Source organism: Culex pipiens, chromosome 3, assembly GCF_016801865.2.
Source record: "Culex pipiens pallens isolate TS chromosome 3, TS_CPP_V2, whole genome shotgun sequence".
Lineage (NCBI taxonomy): Eukaryota > Metazoa > Arthropoda > Insecta > Diptera > Culicidae > Culex > Culex pipiens.
Window position 1 is genome coordinate 69,943,985 of NC_068939.1, and position 21,284 is coordinate 69,965,268.

At 33.3% G+C, this 21,284-nt stretch overlaps 1 protein-coding gene across 2 annotated transcripts in view; it reads left to right on the top strand.

Annotated features, from left to right (window-relative positions):
• The window catches only part of LOC120414125 (regulator of G-protein signaling 17), a 133,930-nt gene extending 112,879 nt beyond the window's left edge, over window positions 1–21,051 (top strand). For both annotated transcript variants that reach the window (XM_039575154.2, XM_039575155.2), the window contains 4 exons: window positions 3,111–3,191; window positions 6,932–7,160; window positions 7,307–7,428; window positions 14,749–21,051. In XM_039575154.2, the coding sequence (XP_039431088.1) occupies window positions 3,111–3,191; window positions 6,932–7,160; window positions 7,307–7,428; window positions 14,749–14,839 (523 nt within the window). In that variant the 3' untranslated portion in view covers window positions 14,840–21,051. The remainder of the gene's footprint in view (window positions 1–3,110; window positions 3,192–6,931; window positions 7,161–7,306; window positions 7,429–14,748) is intronic.
• Window positions 21,052–21,284: the final 233 nt, after the last annotated feature.

Sequence of the window (21,284 nt, forward strand, 5' to 3'; positions counted from 1 at the left end):
TTTGACTAAAACTTTGTTAAGTTTTGATTTTAGACGATTGAAATGTTCAGAAGAGTTGTCAGTAATATCAAAACAAACAACTTTGTGCAAGACACCAACTTGATAGGAGCTATATGTGATGAGTTATAGCAAGATTTTGTGATAATTCAGCTAGTTTCGAGCTCAGTATACAAAGCCTCGGACAAATTTGGGCAAAAACTTGTAACCATCAAAAACAAAAACTCATAAAAGTAACTTTTTTCTTTCAGTCAATACAGTATGTAAAAAAAGTATTTACACCCCTTGGGCACTATGCACATTTTGTGATGAAACATGTAAAAAATTTAAAGTTTGACAGGAACCTAGTACTACGTTTTGTTCAGAAACTCATGCCAAACATTTTGCTACAAAAAACTCATGAAAAGATGATTTCTATAAAAAGTTATATAACAAATACTATTACGAAAATAAAAAAGGTGCAAAAAAAGTTTGTACACCTTTCGAAAAATTAACATAAATAATGTTATTTGTTGACAAATCACCATAAATCCAGTCTCCCAACTCCAAATAGGCATCCTTGACTGATTAAAAAAAGAATTTGGATTGAATATAAAGTTTACTAACTACTTAGTATAAAAGTTTATATAACTCTGGAAATTCTATATAAAACTTATCTAAACTTAATTTTGCAAACTTTTAATTCAACTAAATGTCAATATATTACCATATAATTGCTAAATAAACATTTTGGAGTGGGTATAACACCGTTTTGGGGGTATTTGTATCGATAGAATAGATTTTTCGTTGGAATTTCGTACCAACCCGGAATTACGTCGTAGGAAAATCCGCCGGCATCCGAACCGGTCCACGATTCACAAGTTAACCTATGTGGAATCGGAAAGGGCATAAAATTTCCGATCTTTTGATACCCAAACATCTAGGTTTTCTTTAAAACCTACGTTTTTAAATACCTAAGCAAAAACGTTGTTATGGTTTCGTTTGAGCAACCTGCCAAAAATGTATGGAATTTCGTAATTTTTGTTCTCGTGGATCAAACTTACTTTTTGCCCAGGTATTCAAAAACGTAGGTTTTAAAGAAAATCTAGATGTTTGGGTATCAAAAGATCGGAAATTTTATGCCCTTTCCGATTCCACATAGGTTGACTTGTGAATCGTGGACCGGTTCGGATGCCGGCGGATTTTCCTACGACGTAATTCCGGGTTGGTACGAAATTCCAACGAAAAATCTATTCTATCGATACAAATACCCCCAAAACGGTGTTATACCCACTCCAAAATGTTTATTTAGCAATTATATGGTAATATATTGACATTTAGTTGAATTAAAAGTTTGCAAAATTAAGTTTAGATAAGTTTTATATAGAATTTCCAGAGTTATATAAACTTTTATACTAAGTAGTTAGTAAACTTTATATTCAATCCAAATTCTTTTTTTAATCAGTCAAGGATGCCTATTTGGAGTTGGGAGACTGGATTTATGGTGATTTGTCAACAAATAACATTATTTATGTTAATTTTTTGAAAGGTGTACATACTTTTTTTGCGTCTTTTTTATTTTCGTAATAGTATTTGTTATATAACTTTTTATAGAAATCATCTTTTCATGAGCTTTTTGTAGCAAAATGTTTGGCATGAGTTTTTGAACAAAACGTAGTACTAGGTTCCTGTCAAACTTTAAATTTTTTACATGTTTCATCACAAAATGTGCATAGTGCCCGAGGGGTGTAAATACTTTTTTTACATACTGTATATACCCCAATAAAATGCACAATCAATTATTGCTTCGCAGCACCTCTTTGGGGAAAATACTTTCATCCTTTTTCGAAGCACTCTCAACCGTAGCAAAGCTATAAACCAATCATCTAAAGCGAGAGATTCTAGAAAATGCATTAATTTTTAAGATGGTGATTGGTGACAGAGAACAAAATCAATGCCAAGCAAATAAAGAAAACAACGCTGCATTATTTTTCTAGCCATGGCACGTGACGTCCCCAGCTTCCGCTCTTCAAGGCGGAAGCACTCTGCAATTGATCTTTCATGAACCATTGATTTATGTAGACCAAAGAGTGGCGAGAGCAGAAATTCATCGTTTGTCACGTTCATTTAAAGTGGTATTCTTGATTCAATCAGAGTTGGAATTGCCATTGCATTATTTTTTGGAATTTTGTCAAAAGTTGGCAGGAATTTCTTTTTCCAATAAATAACACTAAAGCACATTGACCACTTTCGGAAAACTCTTCACATCGTAACAAAATTGGACTTCAACAAAATCCAGGACAAAAAAGATCTCTAACAACCTTTATCAACATTTTCATCACTTGACATCGTTTCTCGTTCTCCTTGGGCACACCGTACAAAAGTGCGTCCATTTGACTCAATTTTCCATGAAAAGCTCCCCTCAAGAAGACATGTTCTATACAGAGTTTGCGAGCTTTCACCCTTCTTACCCCCCACGGTCCGATGCTGATGCTGAAACAGTGATGCAAAGATTGTACACGAACGGAGCCTAACAAAGAAGAGCTTTGACACTTCACACCAGCTGGAAAATTCTCGGTGAAATTTTCTTTTTACAAAATTATATTCAAACTTATTTTTGATATTTTAGTAGTTTAAAATATTCGTAAAATGGAATGTAAAAAATTAAGTTATTATTTTCAAAATACTATTTTGATTGCTTTAGTTTGCAGAGATTTCAGCAGCACCAACATAAGTGCTCTCACGACAGCCAAAGGGGGGAGGGCGGATGACAATGAAAAATTAGTTCCAGATTGATTCTGACAAGTTGAGCAATACACACGACATCACACGAGTACGTACGCCCCATCAGCTGCTCGATATAACGTACCTGTACTGCTCATATGAACTTTGGCGTGTCTCTTAGGAGTCCTGCAAGCATTCTCTGAAGAGATAAAGGGGGGTGAAAGTGAGAGTGTTTGCAAAAGTAATTAGTTTCTTTATGAAGACACGCGTTGGTTTCACCTGTCGGCGGTATTTTGCGGGTGATTTGAGTGAAATCTGTGTGTGTGTGAGTTGTTTTGATTGATTCAATAAATTCATAATAATGCTGTTCAAAACTTTAACTTTCCAATTTACCTCTTGTTTCGTTTCAGCTTGGCCATAAAAAATGCAGAAGACAACGGGCCTACGAAAAAAGACCCAGCTAGTTCCGATACGCTTTTCGATGGCGAACAGTAAGTAGCAGATTTGGCTTAAGTAATACATGACACTGTCTAACACCATACATTTCATGACATGTAAGGGAGAGTGGGGAGACCCTTTTTTTGTATCACACATAACTCTGTCAATTTCTAAAAAAAAATGAACTTTTTCATGAATTGGAAGCTTAAACATTCAGCTATGTTTGGCTGACAAGGGTAATTAATCAGATGTACTCTTTGAATTATGCCGAGCGTTTTAAAAATATATTTTAAACCGGCATTTTCTAAATATTAGGGGTATCTTGACCCCTGTTTTAAATGATTATTTTTGATTTATGATGGGCATGTATCTTAAGAAGGGTTTTTTGATCAATTTCAATCAACTTTTCAGAAGAAAAAAAAATAGATACGCGATATTTGTTATCTAACTTTTTATTACCGTCATCAAGGGTGGCAATGGGTCTGGGGTGAGATTGGGTCATTAGGGTATAATATGGTTGTATGGAAAAGAAAAAAAAAACTCCCCAATGTTTGGCAACGATTGTTTTAGTCCTCACTGAGAAAACCCATTTTTTTTATTTTGATATTTATTAAATCCACGTTTCTTGCTATATCAAAACCGGACTCATTCATATTCGGATGCTCTGGAATTTGCTCTACAACTTTCCCGTAGAGAGTATGGTGCTAGCTTGCCCCTAAGAAAAGATAGAGCGTGTTCAAAACTTGTCTAAAACGTGTTTTTGCTCAAAAAATACGTTTTAGACGAGTTTTGAGGACACTATATTTTCTTTCAGGAGCAAGCACTATACTCTCTTCGGTGAAGTTGTAGAGCACATTCCATATTCGAATATGAGTCTGGTTTTGATATAGCAAGAAACGTGGATTTGATAAAAATAAAAATAAATGGTTTTCCCCATACAAATTTGTATGAAAAATTTAATCGCTTTGCGCAAAGTGAGGACTAAACCAATCATTTCCAAACTTTGGGGAATGGTTTATGACCCCAAAAAAAAAAACAGAAAAAATGCTGTGCTCACTCAATTTGAACGACCTTTTTTTTCTTGCAACCATATTACACCCTAATGCATCATACTATAGTTATAAACTCTATCGCAAATGATGTTATTTGAAAATTGTATTAAAACGAAGATTTGAATGCAACTTCCATTTATATAATTTCAAATAAAATAATGTGAAAGGCTATTTTTCCTGCACACATTTTTTTTGTGAAAAGTCCGAATCATAACGTGTAACTTTGTCTAAGATATCAAATCGTTAAGGAAATCCCTTCTCAAGAAATAGATTATCAAATATCAATCATTTTTACGACAAGCACGCAACATTGTGCGAAGCCTGAAAATGGAAAAAACTAATAATGCAAAATTACCTCTTTTCTCTTATAGAAAGCATGGACAAAATAAAATTAAAAAAATACCCAAAATTCGGTTTGCCAAACGTAGAGATTTGATTTTAGAACGTGGTAACTATCAGAAAACAAATACAGACAGTAAATAAAGCAGCAGTCAAGCAATTATGCAAATGGATTTGTTAATTTATAGGACACAACAACGTTATCAAAATTAGTTTATTTCAATGAAAAATATAAAATAAACCATGATTTATTATGGAGCAATTCCATGAAAAATAGGAAATCGGGTGTACTCGACCCTCTCCGATTTCAATGAAACTTTGTAGACATGTAATCCTCGATATTCACTTTTGAGAAGGGCGTAAGTGTTTTAAATATTTTTGTATTTCGTAATTTAAATATTGCTGTATCTCGAAGCCGTTGCATCGTATCAAAATGTGGTCAAAGACAAACATGTAGGAAATTTGACGGGCTTTCTGAAAAAAATACACTGAAATAAAAAACACTTCACTCTCATGAGATTTTTGGATTTTTTAGTTTTAAAGTCAATTTAAAAAGTGAGCTCACGATTTTTTTCGTTGAAAATTTTTGTGAAAATAGGCTAAGTAGGATAACATGTCTACAAAGTTTTATTGAAATCGGAGATGATCGAAAAAAAGTACTATGTACTTTTTATATCTATTTTTTTTAAATCAAATTGCGATTTTGAACAGTTTTTTTTTAAATTTCTTGAAAATAGCATGGACAACGTCATAAAAATGAAGGCTTATTGGATAACACTTAGAAAAACATAACTTATTTGAACCAATTTATTAATAGCTGTTTTGGTTGTAGGGAAAAGCGTCTCAATGTTCTAGCGAAGTTAATAGAATGAATTGAAACTCCACAAAATGAGATTTATTTCTGCTTTCAAAAGTTTATGAATATTCCCAGGATTTATAAAAATGCTTCTTTGATTTTGTTCCAAGTTTGCCTCTTTTCATGAAAAAAAACTACGTTTCGACTTCATGCTTTCCATAATTAAATACAAACTTGCTTCGAGGAATGGCCAATTTGGATTCGAAATTATTTTTGGACACAAGGTGTCATCAATCCAGGCCTTTTTTTTAAAAAAATGCTTCATACTTTATTTACAGTAAACAATTGTTCTGAGTGAGTTGAAAATAATAAAAAAAAATAAAATATTTTTTCTCTAAAAACAATTTAAAGTGACACAAAATCTTAAGGGGTTACATACATGTAGAAAATCACAAAATTTCATATTACAGAAAATTTATTGAATGCACTAAAAAGATGATTTTCAATCACTCCTGAAAGTTTCATGAAGATATTACTTTATAAAACTGAGTTAGAGACGAATTTAAGCTCAACATTTTGCCGTGCGCAAAGGGGGCTGTCAAACTTTCTGAGCGTTTTTCTCGAAACACCGAATTGATTTACGGGTGCCACGATATCTCGAGATGGGATCAGGGATGCCACATGATTTTTTTAAATGTCTGTGAAAAAGTCTGTGTATGTCTGTGTCTTTGTCTAAAATTCAAATAAATCAATTTACAGTCATAGAAATCTATCAAAAATTGTGTTTTTAAGCATTTGAAGACTTACGAAATAAGTTTCGATTGATATTTTAACAAAATAACAATTTAATGAAGTTTTTAAAAAGTCTGTGTACCTCAAAAAATTTCTGACACGAGCTCAAATGTCTGTGAAACACAGACAAATCTGTGTATCTGGCATCCCTGGATGGGATGGACCAAATTGATTGAAATTCAGGGTGGAGACTCCCAAGACATATCCCGTAAGCAAGACGAAGCCTACTATTAAAATATTGCTTTTTAAAAAATAAAAAAAATCAAAAAATGACGATTTTTTATGTGCAAAAAAACAAAAATATTTTTATCATTTTTTTAACATTTTTTAAAAATTGGCTTTCGTCTTGCACACAGGATTATTGTAACGAGACGATGTGGTCATAGCAGTGTTGAGATATCGTGGCACCCGTTTTTTGAAACTGCTATCTTCAAATAGCTATATCTCGGAAATTATAAAACCAAATGTTTTCAGATTTGTTCTGATAATAGATGAAAATGTATATTTTAATGCCCTGAAAACAGATTTTAAATAAAATAAAGTGTGTGCTGACACCAACTTCTGACTTTTTTGTCGATTTACATGTACAAGATAGTGAAAACTATCAAAGAGTGACATTTTTCGTATTTGTTTTTTACACATTTTTCGCTTTATCTTGCGATTGTAACTTTCTCCATAAAACAAATATTTATGATCGGTGGTGGAAAATTTCCCATCGCCTTTCAGAAGAATAAAAAATCCCACATCCACTATCACAACTCACCCGTTTATCTTCCCACACATAATTTTATTCCATTTTTTCTTTCCTCCGCAGACCAACGCTGGAGGAGATCCGCAGCTGGGGCAAAAGCTTCGACAAACTGATGCGGAGTCCGAGCGGGCGGAAGGCGTTCCGGGAGTTTCTGCGCTGCGAGTACAGCGAGGAAAACATCCTCTTCTGGCTGGCCTGCGAGGAGCTCAAGAAGGAAACCAACCCCGAGGCGATAGAGGAGAAGGCTAGGTTTATCTACGAAGATTATATATCGATTTTATCACCCAAAGAGGTACGCGTACCCGTCAAAGCTGGGGTCCGAAAGGGTTTCGCCCTGCTCTTAATTAAAACTTGATTAAATTAAATGAAATTATGTCTCTTCACCATCTCTTTCATTTGTCTCGTTATGCTTCCGGTGCTGCTGCTGCCGTCCAACAGGTGTCGTTAGACTCCCGAGTGCGGGAAATAGTTAATAGGAATATGGTGGAACCCACGCCGCACACATTTGACGAAGCTCAACTACAAATTTATACACTAATGCATAGAGATTCGTACCCGAGGTGAGTAAAATATAAATATTTCAACGATTTAAAGCTAAGTATTTTTCTAGTATGACACCTAGTATTACTGCTCAATCAATTGATTTGTTCCTCTAAATGAGCAAAAGCCAAACAAAATCGCACATGACCTCACATTTAATTGTTTGCAAACAATTCCATGGACTTTTATTCCTCATTACCCTCTTCCTTTTTGCAACCGCACATCAACCAATTACGGAGAATTCACCTGAATAAGTTATGACGGGGTTCCCGTTCCCGCCAATATCGATTGATTGAACGATATGTACCATCAACAACAACAACAAATCCAGCAGGTGCTTCACCTCTTTCGCAAGCATGTTGCTGAAAAAAAGCAGGACAATCTGGGAAGGGAAGGGAAAAACATAAAAGACTCCTCCTCCTCCCGCTGTTTGTCAGCCAAGCCAATCGAAGCAGCAGCAGCATTTTCCCTTTGATTATGATCCACCCAACCATGGCTAATGATGGCATCAACTTTCTTCCCCCATACATCTCCCCTCCTACCTTCTGTTATAAACTTGAAAATTTTTACAGGTGGAAAACCTCAATGTTTGCACTCCCAAATTAAATTGTGGACACTAATTTAGGGTATGAAAATCTTAAATTTTTCGATGATTAATCACATATTTTTGGAATGTTAAGCATTTATACACATAAGATCAAAGTCCTCTTAAAAGGCCTAATCCACTTTAAAATTCGGCCTAATCGGTCTCAGTTTTATGCCATGCCCTTCTACATTGTTGATTTTTGCGATAATTAAACTTTTTTGGTGGCCTTCGGTATGCCCAGAGAAGCCATTTTGCATCATTAGCTTGTCCATGTGATTTTCCATACAAATTTGGCCCATACAAAAATGATATATGAAAATTCAAAAATCTGTATCTTTTGATGATTTTTTTTCGATGAATTTGGTGTTTTCGGCAAGGTTGTAGGTAAGGACAACACTGAAAAAAATGATACATATTAAAAAAAGAATCGGTGATTTTTTATTTCCCCTTTTGTCACCAAAACATGATTTGCAAAAAAAAGCACTACTTTATTTTTTTTATATGTTGTCCCCTCAAACTCAAATCGTCGTCCTTGTGCTATCTTGTCGCACCCGCCATTTCGACGATCCGAGGAAAACGCGTTTCAATGTTTGACCTTGAATAAACAAAAACGACAGCACGCAATGTAAACAATAACTAACACGTTTTGTTTGGCTGACCATTCTGTGCATTGTCTCGAAGTTAGATTGAAGTCGGTTGCTGGAGTACCGAATTATAATTACAAATGAGCAGTTCTCTACGGAATCGGTCTTTTTTCTTTAATTTTAATTTTGCGTCATTAGTTTGTCCATATAATTTTCCATACAAATTTGGCAGCTGTCCATGCAAAAATGATATGTGAAAATTCAAAAATCTGTATCTTTTGAAGGAATTTTTTGATCGATTTGGTGTCTTCGGCAAAGTTGTAGGTATGGATATGGACTACACTGAAAAAAAATTATACACGGTAAAAAAAATTTGGTGATTTTTTTATTTTACTTTTTGTCACTAAAACTTGATTTGCAAAAAACACTATTTTTAATTTTTTTATTTTTTGATATGTTTTAGAGGACATAAAATGCCAACTTTTCAGAAATTTCCAGAATGGGCAAAAAATCTTTGACCGAGTTATGATTTTTTGAATCAATACAGATTTTTTCAAAAAATCGAAATATTGGTCGCAAAAAATTTTCAACTTCATTTTTCGATGTAAAATGGAATTTGCAATCAAAAAGTACTTTAGTGAATTTTTGATAAGGTGCACCGTTTTCAAGTAATAGCCATTTTTAGGTAACTTTTTTGAAAATAGTCGCAGTGTTTCTAAGTCTCACCCAAACAGCCCATCATTTTCTAATGTCGATATCTTAGCAACTATAGGTCCAATTTACAATGTTAAAAAATGAAACATTCGTGAAATTTTCCGATCCTTTTGAAAAAAATATTTAAAAAATATTAAAATCAAGACTTACATTTCAAATTGGCGTAATATTGAATGTTTGGCCCTTTTGAAATGTTAGTCTTGATTTTAAATTTTTAAAAATATTTTTTTCGAAAAGATCGGAAAATTTTACGAATGTTTCATATTTTAACATTGTAAATCGGACCATTAGTTGCTGAAATATCGACATTAGAAAATGGTGGGTTGTTTGGGTGAGTCTTAGAAAACATCAATTTTCCTGTTTTTTAACCTTTCCATGGCTATATCTCAGCAACTAAGGGTCGTATCAACAAAGTCCGGAAATGCAAAATATAGAGAATTTTCTCAGCTTTTCAAAAATATTTTTTTCAAAGGTGTGCAAACATGGGCACTATTTTTAAAAAATGAAAAACTGCGACTATTTTAAAAAAAGTTACCTAAAAATGGTTATAACTTGAAAACGGTGCACTTTATCAAAAATTCACTGAAGTACTTTTTGATTGCAAATTCGATTTTCCATCGAAAAATGAAGTTGAAAATTTTTTGCGACCAATATTTCGATTTTTTGAAAAAATCTGTATTGATTCAAAAAATCATAACTCGGTCAAAGATTTTTTGCCCATTCTGGAAATTTCTGAAAAGTTGGCATTTTATGTCCTCTAAAACATATCAAAAAATAAAAAAAAATTAAAAATAGTGTTTTTTTGCAAATCAAGTTTTAGTGACAAAAAGTTAAATAAAAAAATCACCAAATTTTTTTTACCGTGTATAATTTTTTTTCAGTGTAGTACATATCCATACCTACAACTTTGCCGAAGACACCAAATCGATCAAAAAATTCCTTCAAAAGATACAGATTTTTGAATTTTCACATATCATTTTTGTATGGACAGCTGCCAAATTTGTATGGAAAATTATATGGACAAACTAATGATGCAAAATGGCTTCTTTGGGCATACCGAAGGCACCAAAAAAGTTTCAGCCTTATTAAAAAATACAAAAAAAATCGAATGACCGAAATCTCAGAGAATTGCTCAGTTTGCAAAAAGGGTGGCATTTTTAGAAAGGTTCTGAAATGACCTTTCTTGTGGATTAAGAATTTTCAAGATCTGACTTACCTATCAAAAATTACAAGCAGTTTAAAAAATGGTCTGAATTTACATAACCTCAAATGGTCGGGTCTGATCGCTACGAAAAAACCGTGTAGAGGGATGTCATTTTCCTCAAAGGCCGTGTCTGTATAATCTTGACAAAAAGTCTGTAGGTAGTCTGTTTTTTTACTCGTCACTTATTTTTATTAGGACCTCTTAGGTGCTGCGATCACGTTAGGGGAGATCCATAAACCATGTAGACACTTTAGGGGGGTTGGAATCACTCTATAAATGAGAGGAAGGCACCAACCACCTAAAGGTGGATTAAGTAAGGTTTTTTAAAGTCAAGACTAACATTTCAAAAGAGCGAAGCATTCAGTATTACGCCCTATTGAAATGTTAATCTTGATTTAAAAATGAAAACATTGTTTCCGAAAAGATCGGAAAATTTCAAGAATGTTTCATATTTTAACATTGAAAATGGGTTGCTGAAATACCGACATTAGAAAAAGATGAGATGTTTGGGTGAGACTTAAAAAACATCAATCTTCCTGTTTTTAAATTTTTGCATTGCAATATCTCAGCAACTAAGGGTCGTAACAACATAGTTCACAAAAGCAAAATGTAGAAAATTTTCTCAGCTCCTTAAACTTTTTTTTTCAAAAGAGTGCACTAACTTAAAAAAAATGAATAGCTGCGAATACTTTCAAAAAAGTTACCTAAAAATGGCTTCAACTTGAAAACGGTGCACTTTATCAAAATTTCACGAAAGTGCTTTTTGATTGCAGATTCGATTTAACATTGAAAATTCGATTTAACAGTTGAAAAAATGTTTCTACCAAAATTTCGATTTTTTGAAAAATCAGTGTTGATTCAAAAATGTATAAGAGGCAGTATTTGTAGATTCTGCTCGGTTTGTTCTAGAGCTCGTATCGAGGTGCTCCAATTCGGATGAAACTTTCAGCGTTTGTTTGTCTATACATGAGATGAACTCATGCCAAATATGAGCCCTCTACGACAAAGGGAAGTGGGTTAAAACGGACATTGAAGTTTGAGGTCCAAAACACATGAAAAATCTTAAAATTGCTCGCATTTCCGTAAAACTTCATCAATTTCAACTCTCTTAGATGCATTCGAATGGTCTTTTGAAGCACTTCAAAATGTGCCATAGACATCCAGGATTGGTTTGACTTTTTCTCAGAGCTTTTGCAAATTACTGTTAAAAATGGATTTTTTTAAAACCTTAATAACTTTTGCCAACAGCCTCCAACACCCATACTCCCATAGGTCAAAAGTTAGGGAATTTCATGGACTATAAGCCAACGGTATTAACTTTTTGGCCAATCGCAGTTTTTCTCATAGTTTTACGATTTTTCTAGAACAAACATTTTACAACGTTAGTTTTTGCCCTGTAGGCCAAGAAGACGGCTTTTTTTGGCCTCAATTTTGTCATATTCGGAATCCTCAGAAAATTTTACATTAGATTGAGGTGTTGGAATTTTGAATTTGGTTGGAAAAAATGCCATTTAGAATTAATAAAAATATTATTTAGAATTTTGTCGGATTAGGGGTAAACAAGTTTTCGCCTACTTGATACAGCATTTGACGTTTTGATCAAAGGGTAAATAGGATCTGTTTCTTTTTTCAAAAATGTTTTATTTTATTATTTTTTAAATCAATATTACAACTCCGATACTTCTAACTTACGTGAAATTGTCCGAGGATTCCGAATATGACAAAATTGAGACCAAAAAGTGCCGTCTTCTTGGCCTACAGGGCAAAAACTAACGTTGTAAAATGTTTGTTCTAGAAAAATCGTAAAACTATGAGAAAAACTGCGATTGGCCAAAAAGTTAATACCGTTGGCTTATAGTCCATGAAATTCCCTAACTTTTGACCTATGGGAGTATGGGTGTTGGAGGCTGTTGGCAAAAGTTATTAAGGTTTTAAAAAAATCCATTTTTAACAGTAATTTGCAAAAGCTATGAGAAAAAGTCAAACCAATCCTGGATGTCTATGGCACATTTTAAAGTGCTTCAAAAGACCATTCGAATGCATCTAAGAGAGTTGGAATTGATGAAGTTTTACGGAAATGCGAGCAATTTTAAGATTTTTCATGTGTTTTGGACCTCAAACTTCAATGCCTGTTTTACCCCACTTCCCTTTGTCGTAGAGGGCTCATATTTGGCATGAGTTCATCTCATGTATAGACAAACAAACCCTGAAAGTTTCATCCAAATCGGAGCACCTCGATACGACCTGTTTCACAGCGGTGAAAAACTCGCTCATAACTCGGTCAAAGATTTTTTTGCCTGTCTGTAAATATCTGAAAAGTTGGCATTTGGACATCAAATACATATCAAAACATATCAGAGCATAAAAAAAGTTAAAAATAATTCAAGTGGTCATAACATGAACAGGGTGACTTGATTTCCAGTTTTTTAGACCTTGTTTGTAAGGTATTTCAATTACCTATCCAACGAAGTATAACATAATGGTATTTAAGTCGGAAATATGTTAAAACACTTTTTTATGCATAACTTAGGCTGGTACAAATATTTTTAAAAGTTTTTGTCACCCCCCCCCCCCCCCTCCAAAATTGGTCCGAAAAATCAGGGGGCAAAAAAAATATTTTTACAATAAACTTCAAAATTTCAATGAAAATTCAAGTGCAACCAACTGAAATCAAATTAAAATACATTCTCCTGCGTTTAGAATCATTTTTAGCATGTTTGGGTTTATTAAAAAATCTTAAGATTTTTTGAAAATTTTCGATGCAAAATCTTTTTTTTCGATACAATTTTTGTTTTTGTCAGATCTTAGATTTTTTGAAAACTAATGATTGCAAAACAACTGAACTAGTGTAAAATGCCTTTTAAAACACTTTTTTCATTTAAATGTGAAGACTATGGCTTGTTATTTAAATTTTTATATTTTTTTATTTTTTTGCCCCCCCCCCTTGACCTCAGCCAGGGCCGAGGGACAAAAACTTTTTTAAATATTTGCATCGGCCTTATAGAACCCTAAACCGAATTGAATGCATCCGGATTGACTAGAATCGATTCAAAAAGTGCTGTGAAAAAAGGTCCACATGTAAATCGGCAAAAATGTCAGAGGTTGGTTTAAGCACACGCTTAAACTCTTTTTTAATCTGTTTTCCTGCTATTAAAATATACATTTTCATCTGCTAACAAAATAAATATGAAGACATTTAGTTGTATCATTGCCGAGATAAAGCTATTTGAAGTTGGCAGTTTCAAAAAACGGCTGCCACGATTTCTCAACACTGCTATGAACAAAACGGCTCAAAATTTTGGTGAAGACTCGTTGAACCAGTCCCGTGTGCATGACGTTGGCCGAATTCCATACAGTTCTAAAGAAGATAAAGCTATTTTGAAGTTTTTCCTATAAAAAAATTACAGTTTTGATATTTGCTTTTTTAAAGCAAAATTTAAATCTCAAATGTAAGCCAATTTGGTCCATCCCATCTCAAGATATCGTGTTACCGTAAAACGGGGTGTCTTTGATAGGTTTGAGATTTTTCCGCAAAATGAAGAGTACAAATTAAATACGTACGGAATGGTATGAAATCAGACAAAATTCAGATTTTTAACAATTGTACCTAAAATTCATATGAATTTTGTTAAAAGCTTATAAACTTAGTGAATTAAATATAAACAATAATTTTTCTTCTTAAAAACTATATCAGCAACCTTAGTGATGGTAGATTTGACGTAAAAATATTGTTTGAACAACTTAAATTTGATTTTAACATGTAAAACTATAACTATCAAAGTCAACCCGGAATTCAAACCAAGAATTTTGAACGTAACTTTTTTTTATAAAACTAATAAAAACATTTTTTTTTTCAAGAATAGTTCATGAACTTTGTGTGGCCTACCCCATGTACACGTTTCAATAAAAAATATCTTGAGTAAAACAATACCAGTGGGAAAACTTTCCAAATGTTACCCCGGTTTACGGTACCGTCATCTAGGGTAAATCGGGACTACAGTCTGAATAGGAACAGCAGTGTTTAAAGCACTTAAAGGATTAAAATTTGGAAATGGATGTACACATTTTGTTGGTCTGAGTCTGTTCTATGTGAAACCAACCAGAAAAGTGGTTAAAACTCAGTGTTCAAAGAGAAACGTGCACAAAATTTGACTGCTCGCTTTGCGGGCATAAATCGTCTATTAATCAGTATATTCATAAATTAAAATTTTCTTGTTCATGAAAACTGAATTGACTGTTTATTTTTTTTCAGATTTATAAACTCATCACAATTCAAAACCCTGGCACAAATCCCGGACGGGGTGTCGGCGTCCAGCTCGACGGCGGAAAGTCCTAGCAACTAGGAGGAGGAGGAGCAGGAGCAGGAGAAGGAGTAAGAGCAAGCTAACAACGCGTTAAAGTAATATGTTTAAAGTTAAAATTATCAAATGGCGTGACGACGACGACGACGAAAAGTGAGGAAATATACATATTATAAGCATTAATCGAAGTTTTAAACAATAAGAAATGGGTGGGGGAAAAAGTGGCCGGTGGAACGAGGGGAAGAAGCGGGGGGTAAGTGGGGGTGATGGAAACCACTATGATTAGTTAATAAATTGATTGAGCGGGGCTCGTTCCATTTAAGATTTTGGTTAGGTTTTTTCTGTTTTATTTTGAATTTGTTATTATTTATTGATTTTTGATGTTATGATATTTCAAACTAATTTTTAAAGTTAAACGTTGAAGAAGTTTGAGTTGATTTTTTATAAATTTTATAAAGTTTTCAGATAATATAATTTTTACTGTTCGTTGAAAAAATAAACCATATAAATAAGAACGAGCCTTGTTCGTAATAGAGCAACCCATTAGAAAGAACAACAAAAAAAGGCAAATAAAGTAAAATTTTATATAAATATTATACAACAAAAAAGAAACATAACGAAATGGATCGAACTAGTGTTTACTACCCCCGAGTCGGGAGATCTAGTCGGGAGAGGGTAATTCAACAGCTAGGGCTAAACATACACAAAAACACACACAAAAAACACGTAAATTCACAAACACACACTGATAATTTTTAGCGTTACTGTAAATTATAGATGGACGTTATTATGAAAAAAAAATGAAACAGCAAGTAAATAAACAGAAATGAAATAACCCCAGAGAAGAAGAAGAAAACATAAAAACATGCTCTAAAACGATGTAATCAATAGCCAAAAAAGAACAAAGAAAAACAAATATATATCTATATACACAACACATACAACAAGAAAGAGAAAAAAAGTCGAGTTAAAAGAGAGCCAGGTTTTAGTTGAGGAATAGTAGTGAAAAAAGTTTAAAAACAAGACAAACGACAATGAAGTAAACGTAACTAGAAGAAGAAAAAGATCCCGTCGTCAGAAGAAAACAACAACTTTTATCCGTTACCTTTATTAATTGTTCGATTCTGTTGTTCTCTAACTAAACGTTATTTGGATTCAGATTTTAAAAAACAAACACTCTCACAAATCACTCAAAAAACCACCAACCAATCAATCAAAACCCGAAATACACACATCTCAATCAAAGGAGCCACCCTAACACAAAAGAAGAGATCACCCAAACCCACTCCTCCCAGAGCAATGAAAGCATTATTTTTTGCGCAAACAAACGTAAAAACAGAAAAAAAAAAGTTATTTAAAAACCAGCTAAGTGTTACTAAAGAAATAGAAGAAGCCCCTTTTACACAAACACACAATTTATGTGAAAAAAACGAGCAAGCACAAAGTTTAGTGTAAGAGACCAAAGTTTATCTATATATTCTATATCTAGCGCTCCTAAGTCAACCAATCCCCAGAATAAGAACGAAATGCTTTAATCCAAAACGTTCTGTGGTCGGTTCGAAACATTCAAGTATTACAAAACCAAAAAAAGTAACGCGACATTTCTAGCAGCCTAAAATGACCACGCCGTACTATGTATATTTACTGTTTATATTTAATATTTTAAAAAAGATCGCATAACTTGTTGACTTTTTGTTTCGACTAGTCTCAAATCAAAGATGTGATCGAGCTCCCTTTTTTGTGTTTGTCCACCCGCCACAAATCGCTCTGTCTCTTTCTATATATTTATAAATATAATGAAGTTTTTTAGTATCTCTATTGATTAGCTCAATTTTTGTTACATTTTTTACGATGGCCTATTCGATTTTATTAGAGAAAAATTAAACAGAGCAAGAAAAAAAAAGAAAGTAAACAAAGGCATTAATTGCACTGTTAGTAAAAACATAAACATAAACAAATAAACTTAAGTAAGTAAATAAAAAAAAAATGAGGCATTCTAGTCAAGAAAAATCGAAGCAAAAAAAAAGGAATCCTTAGAATAAACGATTTAGCTGACACAACCCACACACACATCCTCACACACACAAACAATATCTAACACACACACACTCACCCACGTGATGGCGTTGCTTCTCGAGAGAGGGAGAGGAACGTGAATATTTTTATTTTGTTTTTCAAACAATAGTCACTGATGAACCAGCCTAGTTGAGTGTGTTGACCACTAATCCTCATTAGCATCCGAAGTGTTAGTAGAGAAGCGTGTGGTATAGTGGAGGAGGGATTCCAAGTGGGGTGTAGTGGACTTTTTGCGGTGGAATTTAAATGTTTTTTGATTGAAGTTAGAATCACAAGTTTCGAAAATAAAAAAAAGTATTTTGATTTTGTTCAAAATAAAACGCAATCAACCAAACTTAATGCAAAAGACTCGATCATCTGAGACCAGGATATCCGTAGCTTCGACTGTACGAATTTTGATTATCCAAAGTTTCGTTTATCCGAAGTCTCGATTATTCGACTCTTCGACTTTCCATTATTTCGATTATTCGACGTCTTTATTATCCAAAATTTGATAATCCGAACCTCACTTTCCCTAAATTTCTACTATCCTCAATGCCGATTATCTAAACCTTTTTTATCTAAAGTTATTAAATTTATATTATCCGAAGTATCGACTATCCAAAGCTTCGAATATCCTGAGTTTTAATTATTCAAAGCCTTGATTATCCGAAATTTCGATTATCCGAAGCCTCGATTATCTAAAATTTGGACTATCCAAAGTTTCCAAAGATTCATAAAAACTTCGAATGTCTGAAGTTTCAATTTTCAATGGCCTCGACTATCCGATGTTAAACCAATCCAAAGCTTAGATTATCCAAAGCCTCGATTGTCGAAAATTTCAATTAACTGAAGCTTCGATTCATCAAAATTTCGATTATCCGATGTTTCAAATATCCTAAGCCTCGATTATCCACAGTTTCACCTTTCCGAAGTTTCGATTTTCCGAAGCTTCGATTATCTACAATTTCTATTATCCGAAGTTTCGATTAACCGAAGCGTCGAATATTTAAAATTCGATTATCTGAAGCATCGATTATCTGAAATTTGGATCACACAAAGTTTCAACTATTCAAAGGCTCGATAATCCTAAGTTTAGATTATTCAATTATCCAAAATTTCGATTATCCCAAGCCTCGATTAACCAAAATTTCGATTGTCCGAAGATTCGATTATCCCAAGCATCGATGTTTCAACTTTCCGAAGTTTCGATTATCCGAAGCTTTGATTATCTTAAGTTTCGATTATCTGAAGCATTGAATCATCGAAATTTCGATTATCCGAAGTTTCGATTATCCAAAGCCTTGATTATGCGAATGTCTGAAGTTTGTTTATTTCTCAACAGGCACTTACTGCCCAAATGAACTTAAAACTAAGACTAAAACTAAAACATTCGTCTTAACAGTGATAAAAACTTGGAATGTTTTAACTATCCGAAGTTTCGATAATCAACAATTTCTATTATCCGAAGTTTCAACTATCCAAAGCCTCGATTATCCAAAGTCTCATCATTATCTGATGTTTTGATTGTTGAAAGTTTCGATCATCCCAAGCATCGATTATCCGAAGTCTCTATTAGCCAAAGCCTGGATTATCCAAAGTCTCTATTATCTGAAGTTTTGATTGTTCGAAGTTTCTATTATCCGAAATAACGATCATCCGAAGCTTTGATTATCCAAAGCCTCGATTATCCATAGTATCTGTTATCCGAAGTTTTGATTGTTCGAAGTTTCGATTTTCCGAAGTTTCGATCATCCGAAGCACCGATTAACCGAAGTCTCGATTATTCAAAGCCTCGATTATTCCAAGCCTCGATTATCCATTGTCTCTATTATCCATTGTCTCTATTATCCGAAGTTTTGATTGTTCGATCATCCGAAGCTTTGATTATCCGATGTTTTGATTGTCGAAAGTTTCGATCACCCGAAGCATCAATTATACGAAGTCTTGATTATCCAAAGTCTCAATTATCCATTTTCTCTATTCGAATTCTTCGAAGTTTCGATTATCTGAAGCCTAGATTTCAAAGTTTAGACTATCCTAAGTTTTTGTTTTTCAAAATTTCAATTGTTCTAGGCCGATTTTCCAATGTGTGAATTATCCGGAGATTGAATTATCCGAAGCCACTATTATACGAAATTACTTGTTTCTAAAGGACTCTAAAATAAACGTTTTCGGTCAATATATATAAATAAAAAATGAGGTTCATTTGTCTATTAAAACCATGTTTGATTGAAATGTTGACAACTCTCACTGAAAACATGTTCTGAAATATTCAAATCAAAAGAATAATCAGAAATTTTTAAATTTATTTTAAATTTTTAAATTTATAATTTTTTTCGAAGCTGGTATAATATGAAAATTTCATCGCTAAAATGGTCCATTCGCTTAACTTGAACTACCCCTTCCAAGGATAGTAAATAGTCTAAAATACACAATAGAAACAAAGCAGAAAAAATCACCCTCCCGCAAATAGTAATTGTTGTCGTCTTTAGCGAAATCATGTGTACATTTCTAGGCAGAAAGTTTCCCGCGCAACAACAGTAAGGACACAATGAAAGATTAAAAAAGTAAATAATTTTACAAACAAGAAGGAGAATAAAAGCGAGCAAAGAATTCATTGTACGGCCCAACTACTACTAGGATAGATTAGACGGAAAATCAAATTAAAAAAAAAAGAAAATCCTTCTAAGTTAAGGCCACACACCGAGAAAAAGAGGGCGAGTCGAGTCGAGCAGCTTTCGTGCAAGTGTTCTTTAATTCTTTGTTAACTTTCCACTACCAACAGGCTTTTGGGTTCCAAACACATGAATGTCGATCAGGTTTAATCAGCAATAACAACAGCAACACGTAACAACAACAACCGATTAACACACAACCACACACTTTTGCATTTAACTAGCACTTAAGCCACTTTAAAGAGAAAAAAAAATCAATGGAAAGCTGCTCGACATTTCGCTCCAACACGCAATAAAAACAAACAAAAAAAGAAACAAGTTTAAAGTTTAAGAAAAAAGTAAACAAGAGAACAAGAATAGTCCAACATATACATAAATTTGTGTGTAAAATTTTCCGTTTCCAATTATTTACACAGTTTCATCGCTTTTTGGTTCAGGTGAAAAATGATGTTTAACAGAAGAGAGATAAAATAAATGGGGGAAAAAACTGTCGTCAAATGAAAGGTAAGATGAGAAACTTTTATAATATAAATAAGAAACGATGAAAATAACAGCAAACAAACAACCCCCGTAAAGTTAAAGAAACAAGATCTATATTCAAGCAGAAAAAAAAACTTTTATATGGTTATAAAGTTTTACACAAAACATGTAAGTTTAAACAAAAGAAAACACGGAGAGCGATAATTAGCAAGATCACTCGCATAAAGCGCTAAACGCGATCGATTAAGTTGTCCTGTCCTGTTCAAAGCCCTACCCCTAAAATTGGTTATTTGTTCAGTAACTTCTCTGCAACCGTTGTGCAACACTGTGTTGCACAAGCGTAGTTTAAGGTCGTCGAGTAGTTTCAAGCAAACTTGTTTCGAAGTTCAATCGGTCAAACGTGAGCAGAAAATTCACGAGAAAAAAGATACTAATTTTCTTACTTGCAACACTTTTATATAGTATTTATTCAAGGATGAACAGATAACTACATTAACAATTAACTGAGATAAGATGAAAATAATAAAGAAAAAAATATCGCAAACAAAACTTGTTGTTTATACTTCGATTTCATATAAAATAAAAAGAAAACAAAACAAACAAAGTAATGTAAAACCAAAAAGGTAAAATAAATATATAAATATGCACCAAAAACAGAACAGGATTAACGCTAACCTAAACAAAAAACGAAAAAAAACATACACACTCACAAATACACAGAAACACAAAACATACACACGCGTTTTACACCGGCCGATTGCGACGAAGGGTGGACGACAACCTTACTTAAAAAAAGAAAGCATTCAAAAATAAACAAAACACTAAAGAAGCATTAAACATACCAACCCCGAGAGAAAAACAAAACAAACTGCATATTAGAAATGTACCGATTTTAATTGTAATGAAAAGCAAAGAGGAAAGAGGTATGACATATAGCGAAAGAAAAAAAAAATCTAAAAAAATCAATCAATCGTTTTTAAGTTGAGTTCTAATGAAAAAAAAAATCAAATCAACACAAAACATAAAAACACACACACGCAACGCGAAGATACAACTAGGAAGGGGAGAAGAGTGTCAAGGAAGGCGAGAGACACCTTCAATCAAGTCGACCAAGAAACAAAATAGAACATACAAATACACAAACACACGCGAGTACACGCCATACATTACGATCAACACACACAACACACACACTCATGATCATGATTGAGGAATAAAAATGAATAAAACATCGTAAAATGAAGTTTTTAACTGTTTCCTTGAGAAAAAAGCAT